The sequence below is a fragment of the Podarcis cretensis genome, assembly GCF_951804945.1.
Source record: "Podarcis cretensis genome assembly, chromosome: 2".
NCBI classification, from domain to species: domain Eukaryota; kingdom Metazoa; phylum Chordata; class Lepidosauria; order Squamata; family Lacertidae; genus Podarcis; species Podarcis cretensis.
Genome location: NC_137171.1, coordinates 901152 through 923296, shown reverse-complemented (window position 1 = coordinate 923296; position 22145 = coordinate 901152). Strand labels below are relative to the sequence as shown.

Genomic DNA, 22145 nt, shown 5'->3' with positions numbered 1-22145 from the left:
CAGACAAGCAATTACATGAGCTCAAGTATTTGGGTGGCCAATGTGTGCCAGTGACAACAGGTCCCTAGTTTAGGATTTGGATGTGACCTTTGCTCTGATCTTATGAACGAGCCTGAAAGTTTGGGGACAATCTAAAAGATCTTCATCAGGGCTAACATAAAATAATTAATTCTTCATTATTGGATACCTATGCATGTTCTCTCTCTTGGCGAGTCTCCAGCTTGCCATGTTTCTGATACTAGGCACACAAACACACACTCCACTCTGCAAAAACGGTCCAACGTTTGAATTGTACCAAATTGACATGGTGGGTGATCCATAAATGAACACACACACTGAACAGGCCAGCCTTAAATGAGCTTACCAGCAAAAAAGGGGGTTAAGTATAGTGCTATGTGCATCCTCAGCCAAGACTCAAATATCTGAGAGATATGAGCAAACACCTTCTAAATCAAGCACTCCAAGTCATTTAAAACTAGAGTCCCGAGTTGCTCCTGTCCTCCTTTATGTGCACCTCCTTTGCTACCCAATCTCTCCTTGTTACTCACAGTCAGGATGGTCCACAAAGAGAGCAAAATGAGGGGGAGATAAAGGGTCAGGATGGAGTGCACCAAATGGGATGGCAGGTGGGGGATTCTATGTTTGAATGCTCTCCCTGCATAAAAACTTGCCAATGAACAAGGCTTCCTACAAGTAGAAAACTAGTACATCAGGTAAGAAGCTTCTAATCTCATCTTCTTCCTGTTGTGCCAATTAGCTGCAGAGGTGTGTTTTTTTGTTTTTGTTTTAATAGGAGAGGATCTTAAAAATTGATTTACCCCCTCCCCTTCCACAGTTTATCCTACCACCTCATTCAGCAACATTTATATATAAAAATCAACCATTTGATTTATTACCAGCCCTTCACCATAACGTCCCAGGAGGGTCGCAACCATATAAAACATTACTAAGAGTTGGAAACAAACTGCAATCACAAGAACAGGGTGGGTCTCAAAAATACTTATCTCAAGCATCAAAGGAAAGGGTAAAGAGGTGAGTCGTCAACATATGACAAAACCTGGACAATTAAGGTGCCAGATGTACCTCTTGTAGGCCATGCCTCCCCCCCTCCTCCCTCTCACACACCCCTGCGTTGTGCAACAAGCCCTCTAGACAAAGGACTCTTAACCCTGTACAGCTCCTTGCACAGGGTTGACTCAAACCGCTAGGTTGCAACAGCAGCCTGGAAGAGGGTGCCCCTCTGCTGTACAGATGGAGCATTTGAGTCAGAATGTCACTCTGCTCAAGTGCCCTTGGAAACTGGATGCCCTGGACGTAGCCATGACAGCTGTTCAATGGATTCCAGGGAGAAATGATCTTACTTGAGATTCTCCTGCTTGCCCAGACCCCCATTGGTCCCCATTTGACAGCAGAAAAAAGGAAGGAGGGCTAAGACTGGTCCCAGGATAGTTCCCTCAAATGGCTCTTGCTCTGTGCTTCCACCCTCCTTGACAACTGCTCCTCCCTGTCCAATTTCTTTTGTAGGCCTCTCTGTGAACAGCCCCAGATCAGGCCCAAGGCCTGCTTTTTGGACCCAACTTCTGCAAATGCTGCCCTGCAACAACCCAGATGCCAGGGAGTTCATTTTACAGCAACAGCTCACGAAATGCTTGGGTAAGAAAGCCAGCTCCCAAGCTGATGCAGCAGACCAGAAGAGCAAGCGTCTTCTGCATCCAATTTAAGGCGGTCCAGAAGTCTGCGGCTCCCAGCTCAAAACAATGAGGCTTTTAACTACAGAAAAGGGCCAGCACTCTACTAACGTGAGCTCGTTGATTTTATCTTTTTATTCTTTCTTACTCCTTTTAAAGACTATTTTAATGAACATTGACCTTAGATAAATCTAAGCATCCCACCACATTCTATCTCACTTTCTGTACTCCTGACTCTTCTTGGAAGTTTAAAGCTGAATTGACTATCTTATCACATTGCGAAGAGTTTACAGGAAGATTCATGGGCTGTTTCCACCACAAGTTTGAAGGCACAGACGGAGCATAATTTAGTGTTGTGTCAGTAACCCTTGGCACATTACTCCCCCTTGAATAGGATACTTTCAAGGAAAATACTCCCTCGACTCTTTGAAATACCTAGGGAAGATAGAAGAGTGAGGTAAAGAGAGAGATGACTCAGCAATTTGACAGCCCCGCTGATGCGAGGAGGGGGGTGGGAAAACGCTGCAGAGAACCTGAGGACTTAGAGGAAATGGCATGTTTGCCCCTCACTAAGCAAACCAAAATCAGTGAATTCTTTTATGGAAAAACAAAGGATACTTTTAATATACCAACTTCGAATAGCTTCTATCCACTAGCAGAGATAACTGACAAGGAAACTTCACCGAAGGAACTATCTGCTAAACAACCCACTAACCCCTCAAGCAACACCATCACGAGACCAAAGGGTCCTAAAAAGGTTCCAACTATGCCCACTCAGGCGGAAGACTGCATCAGAGAACAAGAAAACCATCTCTCTGAATTACTATTTGAACACTCTACCACGTTAGACCTAATGGCTAAAACCGTGGACTATATCTTTAAATATATAAGAGACATCAAAGGCTCCTTAGAGAAGATTGTATCCTTTGTATCCCCAAAAGCTAATGTCAGACCCGTAGATGCCTCACCGGAGGATAGGGCCGAACCAACACCCAGAGCACCTGTCCTACTGCGCTCAACTTCACAGACTGGCTGCAAATTTGAAAATGAACAAACTATGGAAGAACTACACTCCATATCTTCCTATAATCTTTCACTGCAAGCCACTAGACTTTGTCTAATTATCCTCCCCTTCAAAGGTCAGGTTGTTAACTGGTCGTCCATACATGTCGCAAGAAGGCATCTAGCTGAACTTTTGGGCGTAAATCCCCTTTCCATCGATCTGAAATCCACTGTCCACATTTACAGCAAGCCACACATGCAGAGGATACTGCTCACCTCGAATCTAAAAAGTTTCCAACCTATATGATGTCCCTACGAAGCTCCCTGACTAACTATGGAATTTTTATTACAAGAGTTTTTATCAACACTAAGATTTGCCCTCTTTTACCCTACTCTCCAGCTAAAAGGAAAGCAACTAAAAATGAGGGCTCCCCATCTACTACGAGCTCCACATCTCCACCCTCAGACTTAATTAGTTGGACAGAGACCCCCATTCCCCTTCTATCAAAGGCTAATCATCTAGAGAATTCGATGGAGCAGGAGTTACTTGTTTCCTTCTCCCATCTGCCAAAAGCCGAACAAACAGAGATAACGGACAGACTAGATGAGTTATTACTCTATCTTCGCAACTCTGAAGAGCTAGCGCCCACAAATGAGGCAAATACTCCACTTAACTTGGAGCGAAAAATGGGATATGAAACTCCTCAGGTCACGTCAGAACACACACCCCTACTCTGCCCAACTGAAATCCACGCTGAAATCTCTGTGGCGCCCCTAATCACATTACCGAAGACTTCACCATCCAATGGATGCATCTTCCACGACTCTGGGAAAGCCCTAGATGCTATTGAAGAGACAAAATGACTCTCACCTCTATTACTATCCTGGAACGTTGCTGGATGGCAATCAAAAACAATGGACAAAGACGTTCTAACCTACGTATCACAGTTTAAGATCATCCTACTCCAAGAAACCTGGATGCAAAATCCTTTCGAACTACACAATTATTTTGCTTTCCATTCCTGTGCCTCAATCGGCCCAAAAGGAGGAAGACCGGCGGGAGGTCTGAGCACCTTCGTATCGACAGACCTAGGAACCTCCCCTACCCAATTGAAAATCGATAAAAAATGGATTCTGGCTGTTAAAATATTCTCTACCCACTTTAAGATCATATGCATCTATGTTTATATTCACCCACTTATGAAACAAACTGATCTTAAAAACATCTGGAACGAACTGGAAGACTGCATTCTCCTTGACTCAAATAAGTTTCCCTCTGCCTCCTTAATTATTGGTGGGGACTTTAATGCAAGGTTAGGCCATTCAGACGAACAGCTAATCAACGAAAGCGGAATGGGTCCCCTAAATGCTAATGGTGAACACTGGCCCCTATTCAGGCGTCATTCACTTGACCCAATTACCAATTTTGCTGGTACATGTCTTTTTCTAATGGCACTTAGATTAAACCTTGTTATTTTAAACGGCCTCTCCTCAGGAGACTGCCCTGGCCAATTTACTTATTGGTCAGGCTTAAGGCATTCTGTTATTGACTACATTCTTGTCTCCCAAGAACTCTTTGATGAACATATTGAATTTACTGTAGATATAAGAAACGAAAGTGACCATCTACCCCTAAATCTTAAAAGGACTGAATTTTGGGAACTCTCTAGATGTGGGCTCGCCCCACAGACACCTGATCCTAATGTTTTACAACAAATAGGCAGATCCAGAATTAAATGGTCCCCTTATGTTAATAACAACATTTGGACACAATCAGTGGAAGGTCAACTCCTCTGGGCTGATCTGACCTCCAACGATATTGAAGAGACCTCCCCAATTGACCATTATAATACATTAATCTGAAACCTCGAATTGTTATTGTCAAGACTCAGGAGATCTAGCCACAATGAGTTCCCTACCAACAAAAAATGGTTTGACCGCGAATGCATCCAGGCAAAACTTATACTCAGGGAATGCTTTAAGGTCTTCCAGCAGAATCCTAACCCCATTACTAAATTAGAGTTACAAGTTAAAAAAAAGAACTACAAAGAGTTACTAAAAACCAAAAAAAGAACTGCAGACTCTCTCATCTGGCAGGCCCTCATAAAAGCATCAATAGAAAAAGACAATACCAAATTCTGGAAAATTATCTCCAGTCAAACCAAAGCTCCTAACGAGGGCACAATAATCCCTGCAAACTCATGGGAAGAGCACTATAAAGTGCTGTTTAGGGAACATCGACCTCCTGTGCTGCTTAACATCTCTTTAGATAATGATACACCATGGCCCCCAACATCTGAAACTGAAATCACTTCGTTAATTCTACAAATGAAATCTGCCAAAGCCCCAGGAAGTGATTTCATTGTTGCTGAACTTCTGAAAGCGCAAATAAACTGGTGGGCCCCGGTTCTTGCAAATCTATTTTCATATATAGATAAGACAACTGAAATACCTAAAGATTGGGGACTGGCTATAATTGTTCCTATATTTAAAAAGGGCAACCCCTCTGATCCATCTAATTATAGACCAATTAGTCTTCTGAATGTGATCTGCAAACTTTGTACAAAACACCTATGCCTAAAACTGTGTGAATGGCTAGACCATAATGATTTGCTAGAAATTGAACAAGCAGGATTTACCGTAAATTTCGCTCCATAACACGCAGATTTTTCCTCCTAGAAAGTAAGGGGAAATGTCTGTGCGTGTTATGGAGCGAATGCCTACAGATGGCGGGGGAATCTGCTGCAGTTGTGAGCAGTCCGTGGCTCGCTTTGAAACAGTAAAGCGGGTGTAAGCGGCTCCTGTCAGCGAGCCTAGCCGGGGAGGAGGGAGAGAAGCAGAGCGGGCTTGGCTGCTTTAAAACAACCCCGTCCTCTATGTTCCTCTCTCCTCCCCACTGAGCTGCTAAGTAGCAGCAAAGCTTTTCAGCCAACCTAGCCGGGAGGAGGGAGAGAAGCAGAGCTTTAAAACAACCCCGTGCTCTCTGTCCCTGCCTGCAGTTTTTTGCTGTCCGATTTTGGATTAGCCACTGTGTGTGTGTGTGTGCTTGAGCTATCGTTCTCCTCCTCCTGCTTCCCGTTCACTCTCCCTGCGCCCCTGCGCTCTCCCTCCAACTTTAGAATTGACACTCTGTGTGTCTCTGTGTGAGAGAGGGCTCCTTCTCCTCCTCCTGCTTCCCGTTCACTCTCCCTGCGCCCCTGCGCTCTGCCTCCGACTTTAGAATTGACACTCTGTGTGTCTATGTGTGTGAGAGAGAGGGCTCCTTCTCCTCCTCCTGCTTCCCGTTCACTCTCCCTGCCCTCTGCCTCCGACTTTAGAATTGACACTCTGTGTGTCTGTGTGTGTGAGAAAGAGGGCTCCTTCTCCTCCTCCTGCTTCCCGTTCACTCTCCCTGCCCTCTCCCTCCCTGCCCTCTGCCTCCGACTTTAGAATTGACACTCTGTGTGTCTGTGTGTGTGAGAGAGAGGGCTCCTTCTCCTCCTCCTGCTTCCCGTTCACTCTCCCTGCCCTCTCCCTCCCTGCCCTCTGCCTCCGACTTTAGAATTGACACTCTGTGTGTCTGTGTGTGTGAGAAAGAGGGCTCCTTCTCCTCCTCCTGCTTCCCGTTCACTCCCCCAGGGCCCTGCGACTTCCAGCGCCCTGAGACTTTAGGGCCAGTTCTCTCTCTGCGTGTGTGTGTGTTTTGACCTCACTGCGCTTGTTGGGGGAGAGTGTTGGTCGCAATTTTTCTTGATTTGTCTCAGAGTGGTTACTATCATGGTTTCCTTGCCAGGGAGGAGGGAGAGACGCAGCGCCTGCTTGTTCTAAAGGAGCAAAGCCGGAGAGGAGCCTCTCCTGCATTATTAGCAGCATCCTTTTCCACCCACCCCATGCGTGCTCCTTGTCCCTTGAGTTCTTTTCCTTCCCTCCCCACTTAAAACGTGGTTACAAAGCACGGATCCACACGGATCCTCAGGATTTTTGCACTAGGTCACCCCAAATTCACCATCAGATCACATAGCATATCCATGGCTACAGCCTGCACCAAAAAGCACATGCACCCACTGTTTCATGGGGCCGCAATGGCGCAAAAACGTGGTTACAAAGCATGGATCCACATGGATCCTCAGGATTTTTGCATTGGGCTACCCCAAACTCACCGTCAGATCACATGTCTGTGGCCAAAGCATGAACCACAAAAATCATACATCCACTGTTTCGTTTAGAATATTTTTTTCTTGTTTTCCTCCTCTAAAAACTATGTGCGTGTTATGGTCAGGTGCGTGTTATAGAGCGAAAAATACGGTACATCTGGACGTTCCACCATTGATCACTGCTTAGTGTTAGATTATTTTGTTTATAAGTATGTGAAACATTGGAAAAAGTCACTGTATGCGGCCTTTGTGGACCTAAAGGCAGCATTTGATTCTGTATCCAGGGGTAGGCTCTGGGCCAAACTGGCCAATATGGATATTAACAGAAGGTTATTACTTCTGATGATTAAGCTTCATGAGAACAATACCCTCCAGATAAGACTCGCACAGGACGGCAGACTCTCTAGAGAAATCCCAGTCCATAGAGGAGTTAGACAAGGATGTCTATTAGCCCCATTTTTATTTAACATCTATGTTAACTCCCTGGTCACATGTTGCCGTGAAATTGAAACCCATCCCCCCCGTGTTCTCTAAAGGCAGAAAAGTACCAGTTTTAATGTATGTGGATGACGATGTTCTTCTCTCTCAAACCAAAGTGGGTCTGAAACGTGCCTTAGGAAAGTTTAGTGACCAATGTAACACTGAGCTGTTAACAATTAACTTTGCCAAAACCAAAATTGTACATTTTAACCGCTCCTTCAGGAAAGATAATTGGAGCGTAAAGGGAAACGCCATTGAACAGACTAAGATCTTCCAATACCTAGGCATTACTTTCTCTTATAATGCCAAATTGTCAACACACCTGACCACATCAGCTATATCAGCAGGAAGAAGTGCAAATGCCACCCTTAGATTATTCAGAAGGAAAGGAGCTGGCTTCCTCCCGATGGCCCTTAAAGTTTTCCAGGCAAAATCTTTAGCCCAACTCCGGTATGGCTCTCAAATTAGCCTTTCTGCCAACCTTAAGACCCTTGAAACAGTACAATCAAAATTTTTAAGATCATTATTTGCTACCCCAAAGTGTACACCTAATGCAGTCTTAAGGCAAGAGGCAGGACTGCCCAGAGTGGAACTAAAAGTCTGGGAGCAAGCAATATTCCTCTGGCTGAAAATCCATTACAATCCTAAGGGACTGTCACCTTACCTCCTGGCCGCAGTTCCCTATCCTCCTTGGCTTATGCAAATAACTAACAAGATCAAACAAATTGGCCTAAACCCTGAAAATCTTCTTATTGGAACTCTGAACAAGGCAAAAGTAATTATCACTCAGAGACTCTACGATGTCGAATTACAACAAGAAGACGCCCTACTCCCGGAGACGTATAGATGTTTAAAAGCTTAGTCTAATTTTGCAGCTGCCCCTTACTTAACTAACATCACTAACGAAGTTTATAGATGGGCTTTCTCCAGAGCCCGCTTTGAGACAATGCCCTCAGCAGTGCTGTATGGCAAATTTACGCGGGCACCAATGCATGCGCGTCTCTGCCCCTGTATGTCTAATAAGGTAGAATCTGTCACTCACATCCTTCTATTTTGCGAATTCTATAGTGAAGAACGAGTTCAACTTATTTTGCCGCTTTTATCAAAATTTATACCCTTACAACATTATTTGGAATCCTCCCCCGAAATTCTACAAAAATACCTTCAGGAAGATTCCTCAAGCTCAATATCATATGAGGTGGCCAAATTTTGCACTCTAGCAATCAGGAAGTGTAAATCTTTTTTGTTGAATGGCACACTGCAAAGTTCCCTTGTGTATTTTTTTTTTTTTATGTTGTTGCTGATTTCCTTTTGTTTGACCTTGTGGTGTTCTGTGTCGCTGGCTTTTGCCGCAATAAAACTAACTTTGAACTTTGAGAAAAGGGCACCGCTCACAGCAGACTTGCATGCCCAGAGTCAAGAGGAAGGAGAGGGCAGGGAGGAGGATGTTCTGTTGCCTGATCTCAGCACCGACAGCCTTCACGAACACTTGCTGTTTTGAGATGCCCAACATGACAGGGATCAGGTGAGAAAAGGCCAAGTAAATCTCATGTAAGTTTACGACCCTTGTAAGTCCACTGCGGAAGGAATGAGATGGGCACAGAAAGCTAAATGACCATCTGACAGATGAATCTTTGAAGGGCTTTTTCTTGTTTGTCTCTCTTTTTTTCTTTTTGAGATGGAAGACATTTGGGTGATATACTAATCTCTTTGCAGGCTCTGCACAGGGCCATGCATTGCGGACGCATCACGCCTCTGAGGCAGCTGGGTGCAATTTATATACTTTACTTTAGGCTTTAAATCCACAGCCTTTTCTTCCGGCTGCAGCTCTGAACTTCCTCTTCCAGGATTAGTCATTACAGCTTCGGCCCATTGTCTTCCACAAGTGCAGTTAGAAGATGTTTTACCAGCAAAAGGCTTATGGAAAAGCTATGGTGCCAGGCTGGGGTCTCAGACTGCTGGTGGCACCGAGAAATGAAGTAGCATAGCCAGAGGATGCAACAGAATTGTCAGGAAGAAGTGGTGCTCCTCTAACAGGTGGGGAGGGTGGAGCCCAAGTGCAAGACATGGGGGATCATGGTTGGCTGGCAAGGAGGTGGTCCTTAGAATGCTTCCAGGGTGCTGCATACCCATGGACAAACAAGTCTGGTGTGTGTGTGTGTGTGTGTGTGTGCGCGCGCGCGTGTGAGAGAGAGAGAGAGAGAGATTCCTTTTGCCTCTAAGAATGCACATTCCTCTGCCCCATTCCAACCCTTCCCCAACTTGATCTTTTTAAAAGCCAATTTCACTCTCAAGCCAAGAAATCTTCATTTCAGAATGAGGAAAAACAGGTTTAGCCTCCCAGCCTGGGCTTCAATAAAGCCAAAAGAGGAAACGTCAATTACCTGGAATATTTTTTGAAGAAGATAAATTGGAATGCTTGAGCCGTTCCATCTCTAAACGTAACCAGAATTCATAGCTCTCATAAATTATGGTTTGCAGCCCCCCAAAATGCATAAGGAGAAGGAGACTGGCAGTGCTGCCTGGGAAGAGCAGACCAGCTGCTTGTGCCATTAGTGCCACCCAGTGGACAAAAGGGACTTCAGCAGCTTCGCTGCATATCTAAAAGCATCTCCCTCTGTAAATCACCCAGGATTATGCCTGAGCTGACAGTTCCTAAATGAGACCAAACAACCCGTCACCAGCAGCCCAAGATTTATGGCTGTTTCATTACTTCCCAATCCATAATGTGCCAATATTAGTAACCATCCTTTTTTCTTTTTCTTTTTTAAAAAAAACAGGAAATATTTGACTGAGGAAGAAATTCTTGCCATTTGTCGTCAAAACAGCGCCCTGCATGGAAATGAAGATGAAGAGCACATAAAACAGTGTCTCCATGCAAATCAAGACTTCGGATTCCTGACAAGAAGTTTTGGCTAGATAAAGCTAGCAGTGCCTTGGCTAGCAGCTAAACAAACACAAACCAATGCTAGACAGGCAAGGCAGAAAAGAAGTTGTTGAACTTTTTAGACAAAAATCACAAAAAAATGCTTTTTTTAGCAACGTGGGCTGCCATACATCCAGATTTTCCAAGGCATTTTTCAACCCTATTAGGGATTATGGCATTGGGAGATGCCCACAAGAGCTTTGGCTATATAAATCTATCCTGGGTGAAGCCAGGGGCTCCCCCCACCCCCCAGTAAATTGGCACTATTCAAAGATGGGACTCCTTTCCATGACCACCGAAGTCTTGGAGCTGGGCATTTTTCTTTCAACTTTGTCAAAAGCCAGAGAACGCTTCTCCCACTTCATCAAAGTTACAGTTCCCAAAATGGGGCTGAGAGAGTCTGAAACAGCCTCTTGGCCTTGAAGTGCTTCCACAAATGACACTGGCAACACACAGGGCCAGAGGGACCTCATAACTTGCCACCCGTCTCCCATCAGGCTCCCGACAGAAACCCACCCTCCCGCTCTGAGGGTGTGCTGTGCGAAGTGACTATCCAGGTCACTTGGTTACTTGCTGTGGAGACGCTTTTACACCCTGCTGTGCTCCTGAAAAGCCATCACTGGGAGAATGCCAACGTCCACTGACTCACTGTTCTGAAATCAGTGGTGGTCCTGGACCCCTTGGAGAATCTGCTGAAATCTGGGGACTCACTCCCCAGAATAATGCACAGACACACAAAACAAATTTCATATAATTTATTTTATTGTGTTGGTGGTTCAGTTGCCCCTTGAGGACAAGCGACCCTACGGACAGGCTCGTCTTGCTCACTGAGACTCTCAGAGCCTTATCTTTCAAGTTTAAAAAGTAGCAGGACAGTTTCAAGATACGAACTCAAAAGCACCATAGATAGATAGATGAGGTCCACTGTCTACATCACTTTCAATAGTCCCCGGTGTTGTTCTTTAATCCTAAATCCCTCTCACTTGTCCAGTGTAATCCAATGTCATTCCCCACCCAATATCCAGAAACTGTGCCATGCAAGAACAGAAAATGGCACCAGTCACAACACCCATTTTTTAAAGCCAATTTCAGGCCTTTAAGCCTGCAAGCATGGCTTCAGAAGCTCAGGCCGCAACAGAACTGGCAAATTGGAGGGCTCCAGCACTCAGGATTGGTCTCTGCTCTTCCCCGTCATGAGCAGAAGCAGAACGTACCGTTTACAAGAAGCAAACGCCTGTGCACCTGCTTCCCTTGCTCCTGGTGCATACATGAAGATGCAGGTGCTGAAGGGGCAACTCTTGGTCTACCTGGCCCTGTATGTCCCATTCCTGCTCCCTGTGGTCCTTTCTCATGGAAGATGCTGCAGGTTGCGGGGGTGGGGGAGGGACGTCCCCATAGAAACAACGTACCCTCTTCCTGAGCTACAGCCCCTTTTAGTGTGAAGCCTAAGGGGAGCTGCATCCGCGGACTGGAGGCACATTGATGGTTAAGAGACCTGTGAGGCTCTTTGGAGGGCTCCAGGGGGTGGGGGTGGGGTCAGGGGAATTAAAAAAACAGCCAGTCTTCCTGCTCCAGTGAATTAAAGTGCCTTTTGTCAGCACCACGGGATACAATTCATGGCATACTCAGGTCTGAAAATAAGCAGTATTAAACGTGAAAGACAGGAGAGCTGTGCAAGGCATTGAAGATCTACCTCTGAGCAACAGAAGCTGCCCAGTCACCTCTGGGCACTACTTCGTTTCCCCCAAGCTTCTTTTGGCAAACTTGAAGAACTTGGGGAAATAGCAGAAGCAGCCCACCGAGGATATCTCATTTCTTCAGTTTCAGGATGAAACCACACAAATGCAGGACCGAGCAGCCTTAGGCCACATGCCTAGGGGCGAAGTTAGATAGCCCATAGTATCCCTTCCAGCTCTATGATGCTGAGTCAAAGGCAGATGATCAATGAAATGTATAACACAGCAGGGGGGTGCGATACAGAGGGGGAACAACCTCCACGTGGCAAAATCGTTAAAGAGCAGGTATCCTTTAATACAAAACACACAGTGGAAGCCTGCTGAAGGAAAGAAGCCATGCCTCAGCTGGTGTGATGCTGTAGACAGAAAGCTTAATCATATGGAACAAAGTAGAGAAAGGCCTTAAGTTGTAACAGATGGGAAAGACCAGTCAATTCCCTGTGATCCTTTGGGGAGCAAGAGGGCAGACGATGCAGTGCTCAGCCTACAATGCCCTGGAACACCACAATAATAGCAAAAGAACTTCTGTGAGCAGCTTGTTTGAGGCCAGAGACCCCAGTTCACTTAACCAGGATCCTTCTCTTCTGAAACTGCTCCAAATTCCTTTCAAGAGCACAGCAACACAGCATGACCACAACACAGTCCAGATAAGAGACTTGGAGCAGCATGCGCACACAGCACCACAGTGCCCTCTCTGTGCATTTCTCTTTGTTATAGTCACAGCAAGTCAAGCACAGGCAAGAGGAGGATGCAAACAGCCTCACCGTGTCCAAGGTTGGCTTCCAGCAGGCAGGCAGAGCTAACTACTCTGAGGACACTCAAGCCAAAGAGAGTGGCAGCATTTCCCCCAAGGTAAGGGGGAACCCTTAGTAAGTCAGACTGGAGAGCCTAAGAAGGCAAAGCCAGCCATGGCACAGGGCAACCACAGCAGTGGAAAAACAGACAGGGAGTGGGAAGCTATGGGCCAAGGTGTGGCTTTTAAAATGTGCCCCCAGCAATACAACTTCAGAACAATTGGAAGGGGCAGTATATCACTGTCCCCCAGTAATTTTAAGAACAACTTGAGAGACTTCTGCCATGTGCTTGTGGGTGGGGGCAGCACACGAGGGTCAGAATTACTCTCACTTAGGAATTACTTTCACTTGTATTCCATGGCAATGGATGTATTCGTCTGTTGTAGGAAAAATATAAAATCCCCCTGTATGTTTGTTTGAAAGGAGTCCCATCAAACCCAGCAGGATTTACTTCTAAGTAGGCCAGCATAGGATTGGGAATTCTAATCTAAATTGACAGTTGAAAGAGGGCAATCTTTATTCCAGATGAGTTAATCCAGAACACTTTTGTCTCTGCTCATCATCAGCTCTGCACAACACCGGTGTGCAGTCCCTGCCATGGGCATGTGGCCTCAACAACAGCAGCCCTGAAGGATATAAAAGAGTTGTGGCTGGTGCTGAGGAGAGTCTCTCCCTGTCAGCGTGCCAGGACTCTCAGGACTGAGGCTGCCTCCTCCACGGTGGCTGAGGACAAGAGAATGGAGAGGGGCCCTCACATTTCATACGGGGGGGGGGAGCAGGCCTTTCTCTCTACAGTGCTATTATCAAGGCCACATCAATTGTGCTGGGGAACCTGCCTCCTAATGCACCATCTGTCCAGCAAGGTCTGCACTGTTATTAGCCAAGGCGGCTGAGGCTCAGCACAGAGCTATTTTCAATCAGTGTGTGCCTCTTCAAACCGGAGAGCCAATAACCCAGTGCTTGCGTACAACGTGAGTGATTTGAAGCACCATCACTGACTTCATGATTCACTGTATTCCAAGGCATCCAACTGGCTTGGTGTCTGAAGTAACTCCATTTCTTGTAAGGTGTGTGCAGAAAGAAACCTCTCATCAGAGAGGGGCAGGCTTGCAGTCCTCCTTTTAACACCTCCCTCTGCTTGGGGAGTGGTATTTATCATTTGTTGACTGATTAAGTTTCATAGTAGTATCTCAGGGCAGTTCACACAATGCACCATGTGAAACCCTTGCTCTACTCACCCCTTCCAAAAGCACCCAGGTCTCCTCCTGCCTTGGCTGAGCTGCAGTCACTGAATTGTGATGCTAAGGATTCAAAGTCTTCCCCAGATTTAATCTTCTGGATGTAGCCTGTGGACAAGAGAGCAATTTGAGACTAAGGCAAGGCAAAAGAGAGTCATGAAAGCTCCCACCTGCTGTCCAAAAGGGGTAGAGCCCAGAGAAGTGGTTTACCATCTCAGTGTGTATTACAACACTGTTAGTGTACAAGGTTCCTGTGTCCAGTTAATAACGGTACAATTTAACTACCGGTATATCATCATCATCATTCAATTTATATCCAAAAGGACCCCAGGGCAGCAATTGATCAAGTTCTGCCTAAGTTGCTGAGTTCTGACAATTTGTTGTGTTTTTAAAGTTTGCACATAAGTTTACACGTAAGCACAAATTGTCTTGTCCTGATGACATCCCTAGTTTGTGTTGATTTTCTTTTGTCTTTCCACCCAATGGTGTTCAACCTTTGTTAACAGATATGACGAAGATACAAAAGTGAGACTGAAAGAGCTACTTCAGGCATGCCCAAAGGCTTCATTCCGCCCTTGGAGATGCTCCCTCCTTTTGAACAGCAGAGACACATACCTATTTCACTGTATGTTTCAGAAGCAATCCACTGTGCAAATGGCAAAACTTCTCAAGAAACTCTACTTTTCTTGGGAGCGCAAAAGCAATGGTGAAGGGGGGTTTGGATACTGGCTTCCGCATTTTTCTAAGTATACCTTGATGATGATGATGATATTTATACCCCGTCCATCTGGCTGGGCTTCCCCAGCCACTCTGGGCTGCTTACAGCACATAAAAAATTGTAAAACATTAGACCTTAAATCAGTTTTTTTAACCACTTCAAAATTACTACACTGTCACTGTGTTAGCTGTAGGAACCTGGTTCACATTTGTATCCTGCTGCTCCTTCAAGGAGCTCAGGTCAGTGCCAGTGGAGTTGGATTATAGCCTGAGAGAGGGTGATTGGCCCATGGTCACCCAATGAGTAGGGATTTGAATGGCTTTTGTAGGGATTTTGAGGCAGACCCCAAAATGGTGCCAGGGAAGAAGGGATGAGGGAAGATCTACATCAGGAACCAGGGGGAAGGGAGAACAGCATTCAGATCTGCTGCCCTGGTGGATCCTGCTGCCTGAGGCAGTAGCCTCACCTTGCCTCATGGGTGGGCCAGCCCTGGGGATTTGAACCCAGATTTCCCAGCTTCAAGCCCAACACTCCAACCAGTGCACTACACTGCCTCTACCTATACTTAGGACTGCAGTTCTATACAGCCTTTTTGACCTGGTTGGTGTTCTGGACTACTGCTCCTAACTTCACCCACCAGAGAAGCTGTACTCCAACATCTGGAGGGCACCAAGCTAGGGAAGACCACACTGATTGGCAGTTGCTCTCCAAAGGTTGAATCTGGGACCTCTACCATGCACAGGATGTGCTCTGCCACTGCACATCTATGCAATGTGTGGCTAAGAGGAGCCATGAGCAGAACACAGGAAACAGATTCCACAGGGGCTCTGTGCCTGGATAGAACCACCCAGCTGCGGAACTGAGAGGGACAGATCCAAGCCACCTCCACGTGAGGAGCTCCTGGGGTGAGGGTAGCGCTTACTGGGGCTGATGAAACTTCTAGCGCAGGACACTCAGTTGGCAAAGTCTGCTATACACAGTTAGCTGGCAGGAAGCCCCACTGAACCTAAGGGGACTGGCTTTCATGTAGAGATGCCCAGGATTGTGCTGTAGAAGATTCCTTTCAGAAACAGGGAACTGTATTTTTCGTCCCATAGGACGCTCCGTCCCATAGGACGCACCTAGTTTTTTGGGGGGGAAATAAAGGGGGGGGGAATTTCCTTTATTTCCCCCCAAAAAGCAGGTCGGGGAAACCGAACCAGGTCGGCGAACAGCGGGATGGTGGCGCTGCGCCTCCCTGCTGTCCCCCGAGCTTGTGGGGCTGGCCGATGTCTGTCCGGCACGCGGGGCGCTCTGCTTCAGGGCGCCCCGCCCGCCGGGCGGCAGGCTGCTATCCGCAGCGTGGGGAGCGCTGTGGGGAACTCCCGTAGGGCTCCCCACGCTGCGGATGTGTTCCCAAAGCGCCGGGCACTCTGCTTTCAGGGCGCCCGACGCTCCAGGAAGCAGGCTGCTATCCACAGCCTAGACATCCCTGTGCTACCTCCCGCAGGGCTGCCTAGGCTGCGGATGTCTTCCTGAAGCCTGGAGAGCGAGAGGGGTCGGTGCGCACGACCCCTCTCGCTCTCCAAGCTTCAGCGAAAGCCTGTATTCGCCCCATAGGACGCACCCAGATTTCCCCTTCATTTCTGGAGGGGAAAAAGTGCGTCCTATTGGGCAAAAAATACAGTAATCACTACAGCAAAACAGCTGTAGCCCTGCTCACTCTTGCCAGCCTTTCATAAACCACAGACAGGGCTAGCTACAAAAGTGGACAGAACTGTGTTTTATCATCTGCCCAACACTGTATGCAACCCTCAAAAGGGGATCACAGCACAGGAGGATCAGAACACCACAGGGCCTCCAATTTCTCCTCCCCGGCCATCTTAAAATTTCACCCTGATGCTTGTGACCTGCAAGGGAGTTGAGAAGATGTTACTAGAGCATAAGCTGTAGAAGTGGAAGAATATGCAGAAGACTGAAAATACAAAACATGCTACTGTTCCAAAAGATGAATGGAGGTTTCTGAGTTGGATTTTACAACCATCTATTCTAGAAGTGGAGTCTGGAATAACTCCCTGTTTGCTTTCCTGCAGTGAAAAGTGTTTATGCAGATCAGCAGCACCTGCGTAGAAGCCAAATGCCTCTGTGATATTTTGGGTTGACTAAGAACAGTTATTTTGAAGGCAGGAGAGGGGAGACACTTAGTAGCTATATGCCAATTCAGGCAGCTCACGTGAGCAAGGACTGAGAAGCCACCTGCTTCTTCACTGCAGCAAATTTTAATTACATGTTGGATAGATTTTTCACACAAGAGAAGCTTAAGAGAGAACCAGATTAACCCAGCCAGGGCAGAGTCAGGTCCCTGGGCTTGATTCTCCTTTGCACCAAGCTGCAGAGGGCCTGGGGCTGGCACGTTACTCTGGTGCAGCCTGCCATGGGTTGCAGAAATTATGAATGTTTCACCCAGAGCCATCCATGCCCCAAGCTCTCCTGAGGTGACCTTCAGTTCTAACTTGTGACCTGTCCTCGGTTCCTGCATTGAAGGGGGATGGACGACGTCTCTTGGGGTCCCATCTCTACTGTTCAACGATTCTAGGATTCTGGACATCCTCAGCTCCAGCGCTGTCCTCACCCGCAGCTGCCTTAAATCAGAAGGCAGAATGGGAAGGGCAGAAGAAGCAAGAGTCCCTGGGGAATGATCAGAGCAGTGTCTTCCTCCCTTGCCTCCCTGTTCTCCCATCAGCCTTTACCCAGGGTCAGCCCAAGACATTTGGACACCTGAGTTGAACCACCAAATGGCACACTCTTCCTGCCAGGGAAAAGGGGGGGAATGAAGATCTTATCAGAAACAAGCAAGGAAGAAGATCTACATCGGAAACGGAGGAGCAGGGGTGTCAAATCAACATTACCTATTGGTCAAAGTAAAAAATCAAAGGCAGCCATGGGGAGAAAAGAGGCCCACTGAGAATCATGCCAGGCAACCGCAGGGCCGTGGAGACCTCCCAGGGCAGCCCCAGCTGTTGCCTTCCAGCCTTCATGGGCCTGGACACAGGATGCTGATTTTATCTAGCACAGCAAATGAGGAACACAGGGTGGCAGCCTCTCAGAAGCATCACCCCTCTATACTTGGGCAGGGAGGAAGGCAGAAGAGATGAGGTTGAGTCCCTAGCTCACAGCTGAGCCATGTGGTTTGATTTGCCTCCCACTTAACATAGCAGGAGAGTCAGAGGAGAGGAGGAAACACTTGCAAGAGCAAGCAATGCAGCAAACTCAGGAAAAGGGCAGCTGTTACCGGGGCTAATGACTTCTTGGTTTGTCTCGAGGCAGCCAAGCTGGTTGCCGTGCAGCCCCGTTCAGCAGGAACCACTCTAGAGCCCTGCCGCCATTTGGAAGAGCAGGTCCTCTTTGAGAAAGGGGTCGTGTTTGCCAACCCTGCTATCTAAGGAGGAGGAGTTCAACTCTCACCTGACTGCCTTCCTGTGGACAATTCTGTTTTTTCTGGCACACAGAATTCCCACCCAATGGGATGTTTGGGCCAAAGCAAACACTGCTAACAGTCCAATGCAGCCAGCAAAATATCCCTTCTGAAACATGAGCAGAAGAGGAAGCTACAACCAATCCAGGGTGTTTGTAGATCTAGCTCAGCTATCAGCAACTCTTCAATATCTCTGAGGCATTTTTTCTAACTGTGCATCCAATACTATGCATCCAATAGATGCTACATTATTTCAGTGTGTCATCTAGTATTCTCTCATTATTTGTTTAATTCTATATACTAAAACAAAACCAAACAAAACCACCCACAGAAGTCCTTCTATGAGATGCCGCCTATAAACAGAGGTGCTGAAGACCTCATTCTTCTGTTGAGGTCCAACTTCCCTCGGCATCAGTGGTTGAAGTCTGCATGCTGGTGGTGAGAAGGACCATCGCTCTCTCATCCCCATCGCTCTCTCCCTGCCCCCTGCCCCAGCTGCTAAGGCAGAACAGGTCACTCTGGCTGGAGTTCTGAAGGAGTATGCAGGAAAGCAGTCAAATTTTTTCAACAGGACCCCCGGGGAACAACACATTAAGACTAATCTGCCCAGTGATACAGTTTTGGAAAGAAGTCCACCAAAGAAAAATCAGTAGCCCACAAACATTTTCTACACCAGCCTCCTGCTCACATATATGGGGGGACGACACACCTGTGTGTGGTCACCTCCACCAGATTCTTACTCGCCGTAGGAGATCAGGTAAGAGGCTATTTACAAGCCCAGATTTAAACACAACAAAAATCTAACACACACTCACAAGCCCTTTGACAACTCTCAACCTCCACAGTGTTTAAGAAAAACATGACAATATCAGAGTTAAAATTCTCTAAACAATAACATCAAAGGCGACGATGATATGCCTGTCAAACGGATGCTTCCCAGGGGATCTATTTTAACAATTCTAGGCTATAATTATGTTCATCAGGTATGGTAAGCTTGTTCAGAGAAATTCAGTGAGGCTCAGCTATTTGATTGCGGCTAAGGTGGGCATTCATGCAATAAATTCTTTAGTGAGATATTTGTTGTTGTTCATAATTTCACCTGCTCATTTTTCGGAAGATAATAACAGACTGCTCTTGCCAAGTCAACAGTATCAATCTCCCTTTATACCGTTATCAAGCCAAAATGCACACCGCCATTTTTAAACAATTATATGCAAGCTCCTATGACCTTTACCACAAATGGTGTTTATCAAGGACAGATGCAGCTGTTGACAGAAAATAGATTCTCCCCACACCCAGCTCTCCTGATCATGGCATTTCATATAAAAAAAGAAACAATGATAATAAAAGAGACAAATGAATGAATTCCTAATGGGTTTTATCAACCTCACAGCAGGAGAGCTAGATGAAATAAGTTTTAATCACGCCTTTCCCTCTGTCCTTAAGGTGACACAGAAGATTGCTCTAACACAAAAATTATCTGATAGCAAAAGGACTCCCGTCTCCTTTTGCCTTACCGGGGCTATCAAACCGGTATTTTAATACATTTTAAACATCACTTGAATATAAGAATTACATCAGAATCCCATACAATACAAGATTAAAATGTCTCTCTCCATAATGTTATCAGATGATGGAAGCCTTCTGCTGCTGCACCCAGCAACAAATTTTCATTGGCTTAGCCTTCTATCCGAGAAAGATAACATGCACACAAAAAGCTGGTTATCGGAACTTATAATGGAAGATGTGGTTCTGGGACAGCACTTGGCCAATAAGCCTCTCGTGGTCTGCATCCAAACGGAACTTCTCAACAATCCCAAGATGCCACAGTTTGCTCAAGGTAAAGGAAACAATGGCAATGTGTTCCTCCTCTACAACAGCATACCATCTTGAATGCTCTAGGAGTTCAAGAAAAGCCAAGCTGAGTAGCAGCCCGACTAGAAGGAAGGTTGCCCCAGCTTTTGGGAGCTGTGGTGAATCTTCACACACACCGGGTTGCATTTCACACAATTGCGCTGCTTGCACAACAGGAGGGCTCTTGTGCTCCCTTCTCCTCTCCTTGCGCACACCCCAGGTTCCCCCACAAATCTGCTCCAGACTGTTGGAGAGGCAGGGAAAGTTGTGGGAAGTCCTTGCACCAACAGAACAACTTTGTTGGATATAATCTGTTGGGCATGGTTGCTTGGTGTAACTTTAAAAGTTCAGTTTCCTTTCCTTTGTTTAAGAGGGGATGGGGAGAGAATTACAACTCGCACTTGGAAAGCAAAACAGATTTCTGCCTTAACCATCCTGGTTACATCAAACAGCCAACTGCTAACACTTACCTTTAAGAACCATTTTAAGGGCTGTTTGGATCATCAGGATAGTGAATCATTAGCATGGAATAATTCATCCTAAAACTCGCTTTCCAAACAGGCTTTTCATGAGCTCTGCTTCTTGCAGTTAATATGACTTATAAGGCATTCTTGGCCCCATGCCATAAAGGGTGGGTGGCAGTCTTTTTCTCAACCTACTGAGGTGTGGAAGATTTTTTAAGTTAGAATAAGATTCCAGTTTTCCTGTTTCACATGCTTCTCTGATGGTGATGTTCATGGGGACAATGAAGACAGCCATCTCCTTGGACCCAAATTTGGAAATAAATCTGGTCTCTTCAGAAACACATAATGGAAGTATGGCTTGTATACAGGGCATAAGAAAAACATTGAGAAATAATTTCTTGGTTTTATTTTCTAATGAAATGGCCCAATTCCTATTAAATGTTGATTTTGCTCACATACTATCAATTGGCAGTATTTTGTTTCACAGAAGGCTAACGAGTTTCCTAGAAGCAATTAAGGTGAGTTATTATCACCTAGAACAGGGAGCGGAGGAAATGTTGCATATTAGAGTGATGGAAGGTTCTAGAATGGGAAATATTATTTACTTAAATAATTTTTAATTGTACCTGGGAAGGCATGTCTAGGGGCACAAGGAAAGTCAAAGGGACGTCTGGAATAGCTCAGTTGATAGAACATGAGACACTTGATCTCAGGTCATGGCTTACAGTCCCAAGTTGGGGAAAAGATTCCTGCACTGCAGGAGGTTGGCCTAGATGACCCTCATGGTCTCTTCCAACTCTGCAATTCTTGTACTTCACCTAGAACCAACTTAATAGGCCAGCATTTACGTGACCAATGAGGAAGAGAAGGGAATAAGACAAACAATCTGAAATATTTTTCCCTGGAGGGATGGGCGTAGCAAGGGGTATCAAACCAGAGCTCACCTTTGCCACCCATGCTGTGTGCTGAACACAAACCTTGAAGAGGGTTAAAAGCACCATCCCGGCTGCTGCACTGGCCCCAGCAATCAGTTTAGTGTGCAATCAACCAACCAACCATCCCAGCCCAGAAAGTCCTAACCCTGGGATCTGCTCACTTGTCAGAGAAAGCTCACCCAAGAAGACTTTGCCTGGCTAAGATCCAACTCCTTTTCCAGAACCTGATCCCTTGCCTCTGCCTCTCGGGTTATGCTACCTACCTCTTGGCTTTTGCTGCTGCCTGTGGGACTGTCTTCATTGCCTGTCCTAGACTACATTAGTTGCCAGAAAATGCTCTGAACATTAGCTGCTGCTTCTGGAATTTAGACCCAAAGCTGTCCTCAACCACACTACGTTGGTAACTCGGGATAAGAACTTAATTCGTTCCGGAGGTCCGTTCTTAACCTGAAAGTGTTCTTAACCTGAAGCACCACTTAAGCTAATGGGGCCTCCCACTGCCGCTGCACAATCTGTTCTCATCCTGAAGCATAGTTCTTAATCTGAGGTTCTATTTCTGGGTTAGCGGGGTCTGTAACCTGAAGCGTCTGTAACCTGAGGTACCACTGTATTTGCCTCTGATTCTCTTGGACTGAGAACTGGCAGATCCCAAAACCTGATTGTATGGGGGCCTGATTCCACTGCATGCTGTGAACCTTAAATAAAGAACAGTCCTGATTTTTG

At 46.3% G+C, this 22145-nt stretch overlaps 1 protein-coding gene across 2 annotated transcripts in view; it reads right to left on the bottom strand.

Annotated features, from left to right (window-relative positions):
* The window catches only part of PIN1 (peptidylprolyl cis/trans isomerase, NIMA-interacting 1), a 43478-nt gene that overhangs the window by 1667 nt on the left and 19666 nt on the right, over nucleotides 1-22145 (bottom strand). For both annotated transcript variants that reach the window (XM_079967882.1, XM_079967883.1), the window contains exon 3: nucleotides 13998-14105. In XM_079967882.1, coding sequence (XP_079824008.1) covers nucleotides 13998-14105 — 108 coding nt within the window. The remainder of the gene's footprint in view (nucleotides 1-13997; nucleotides 14106-22145) is intronic.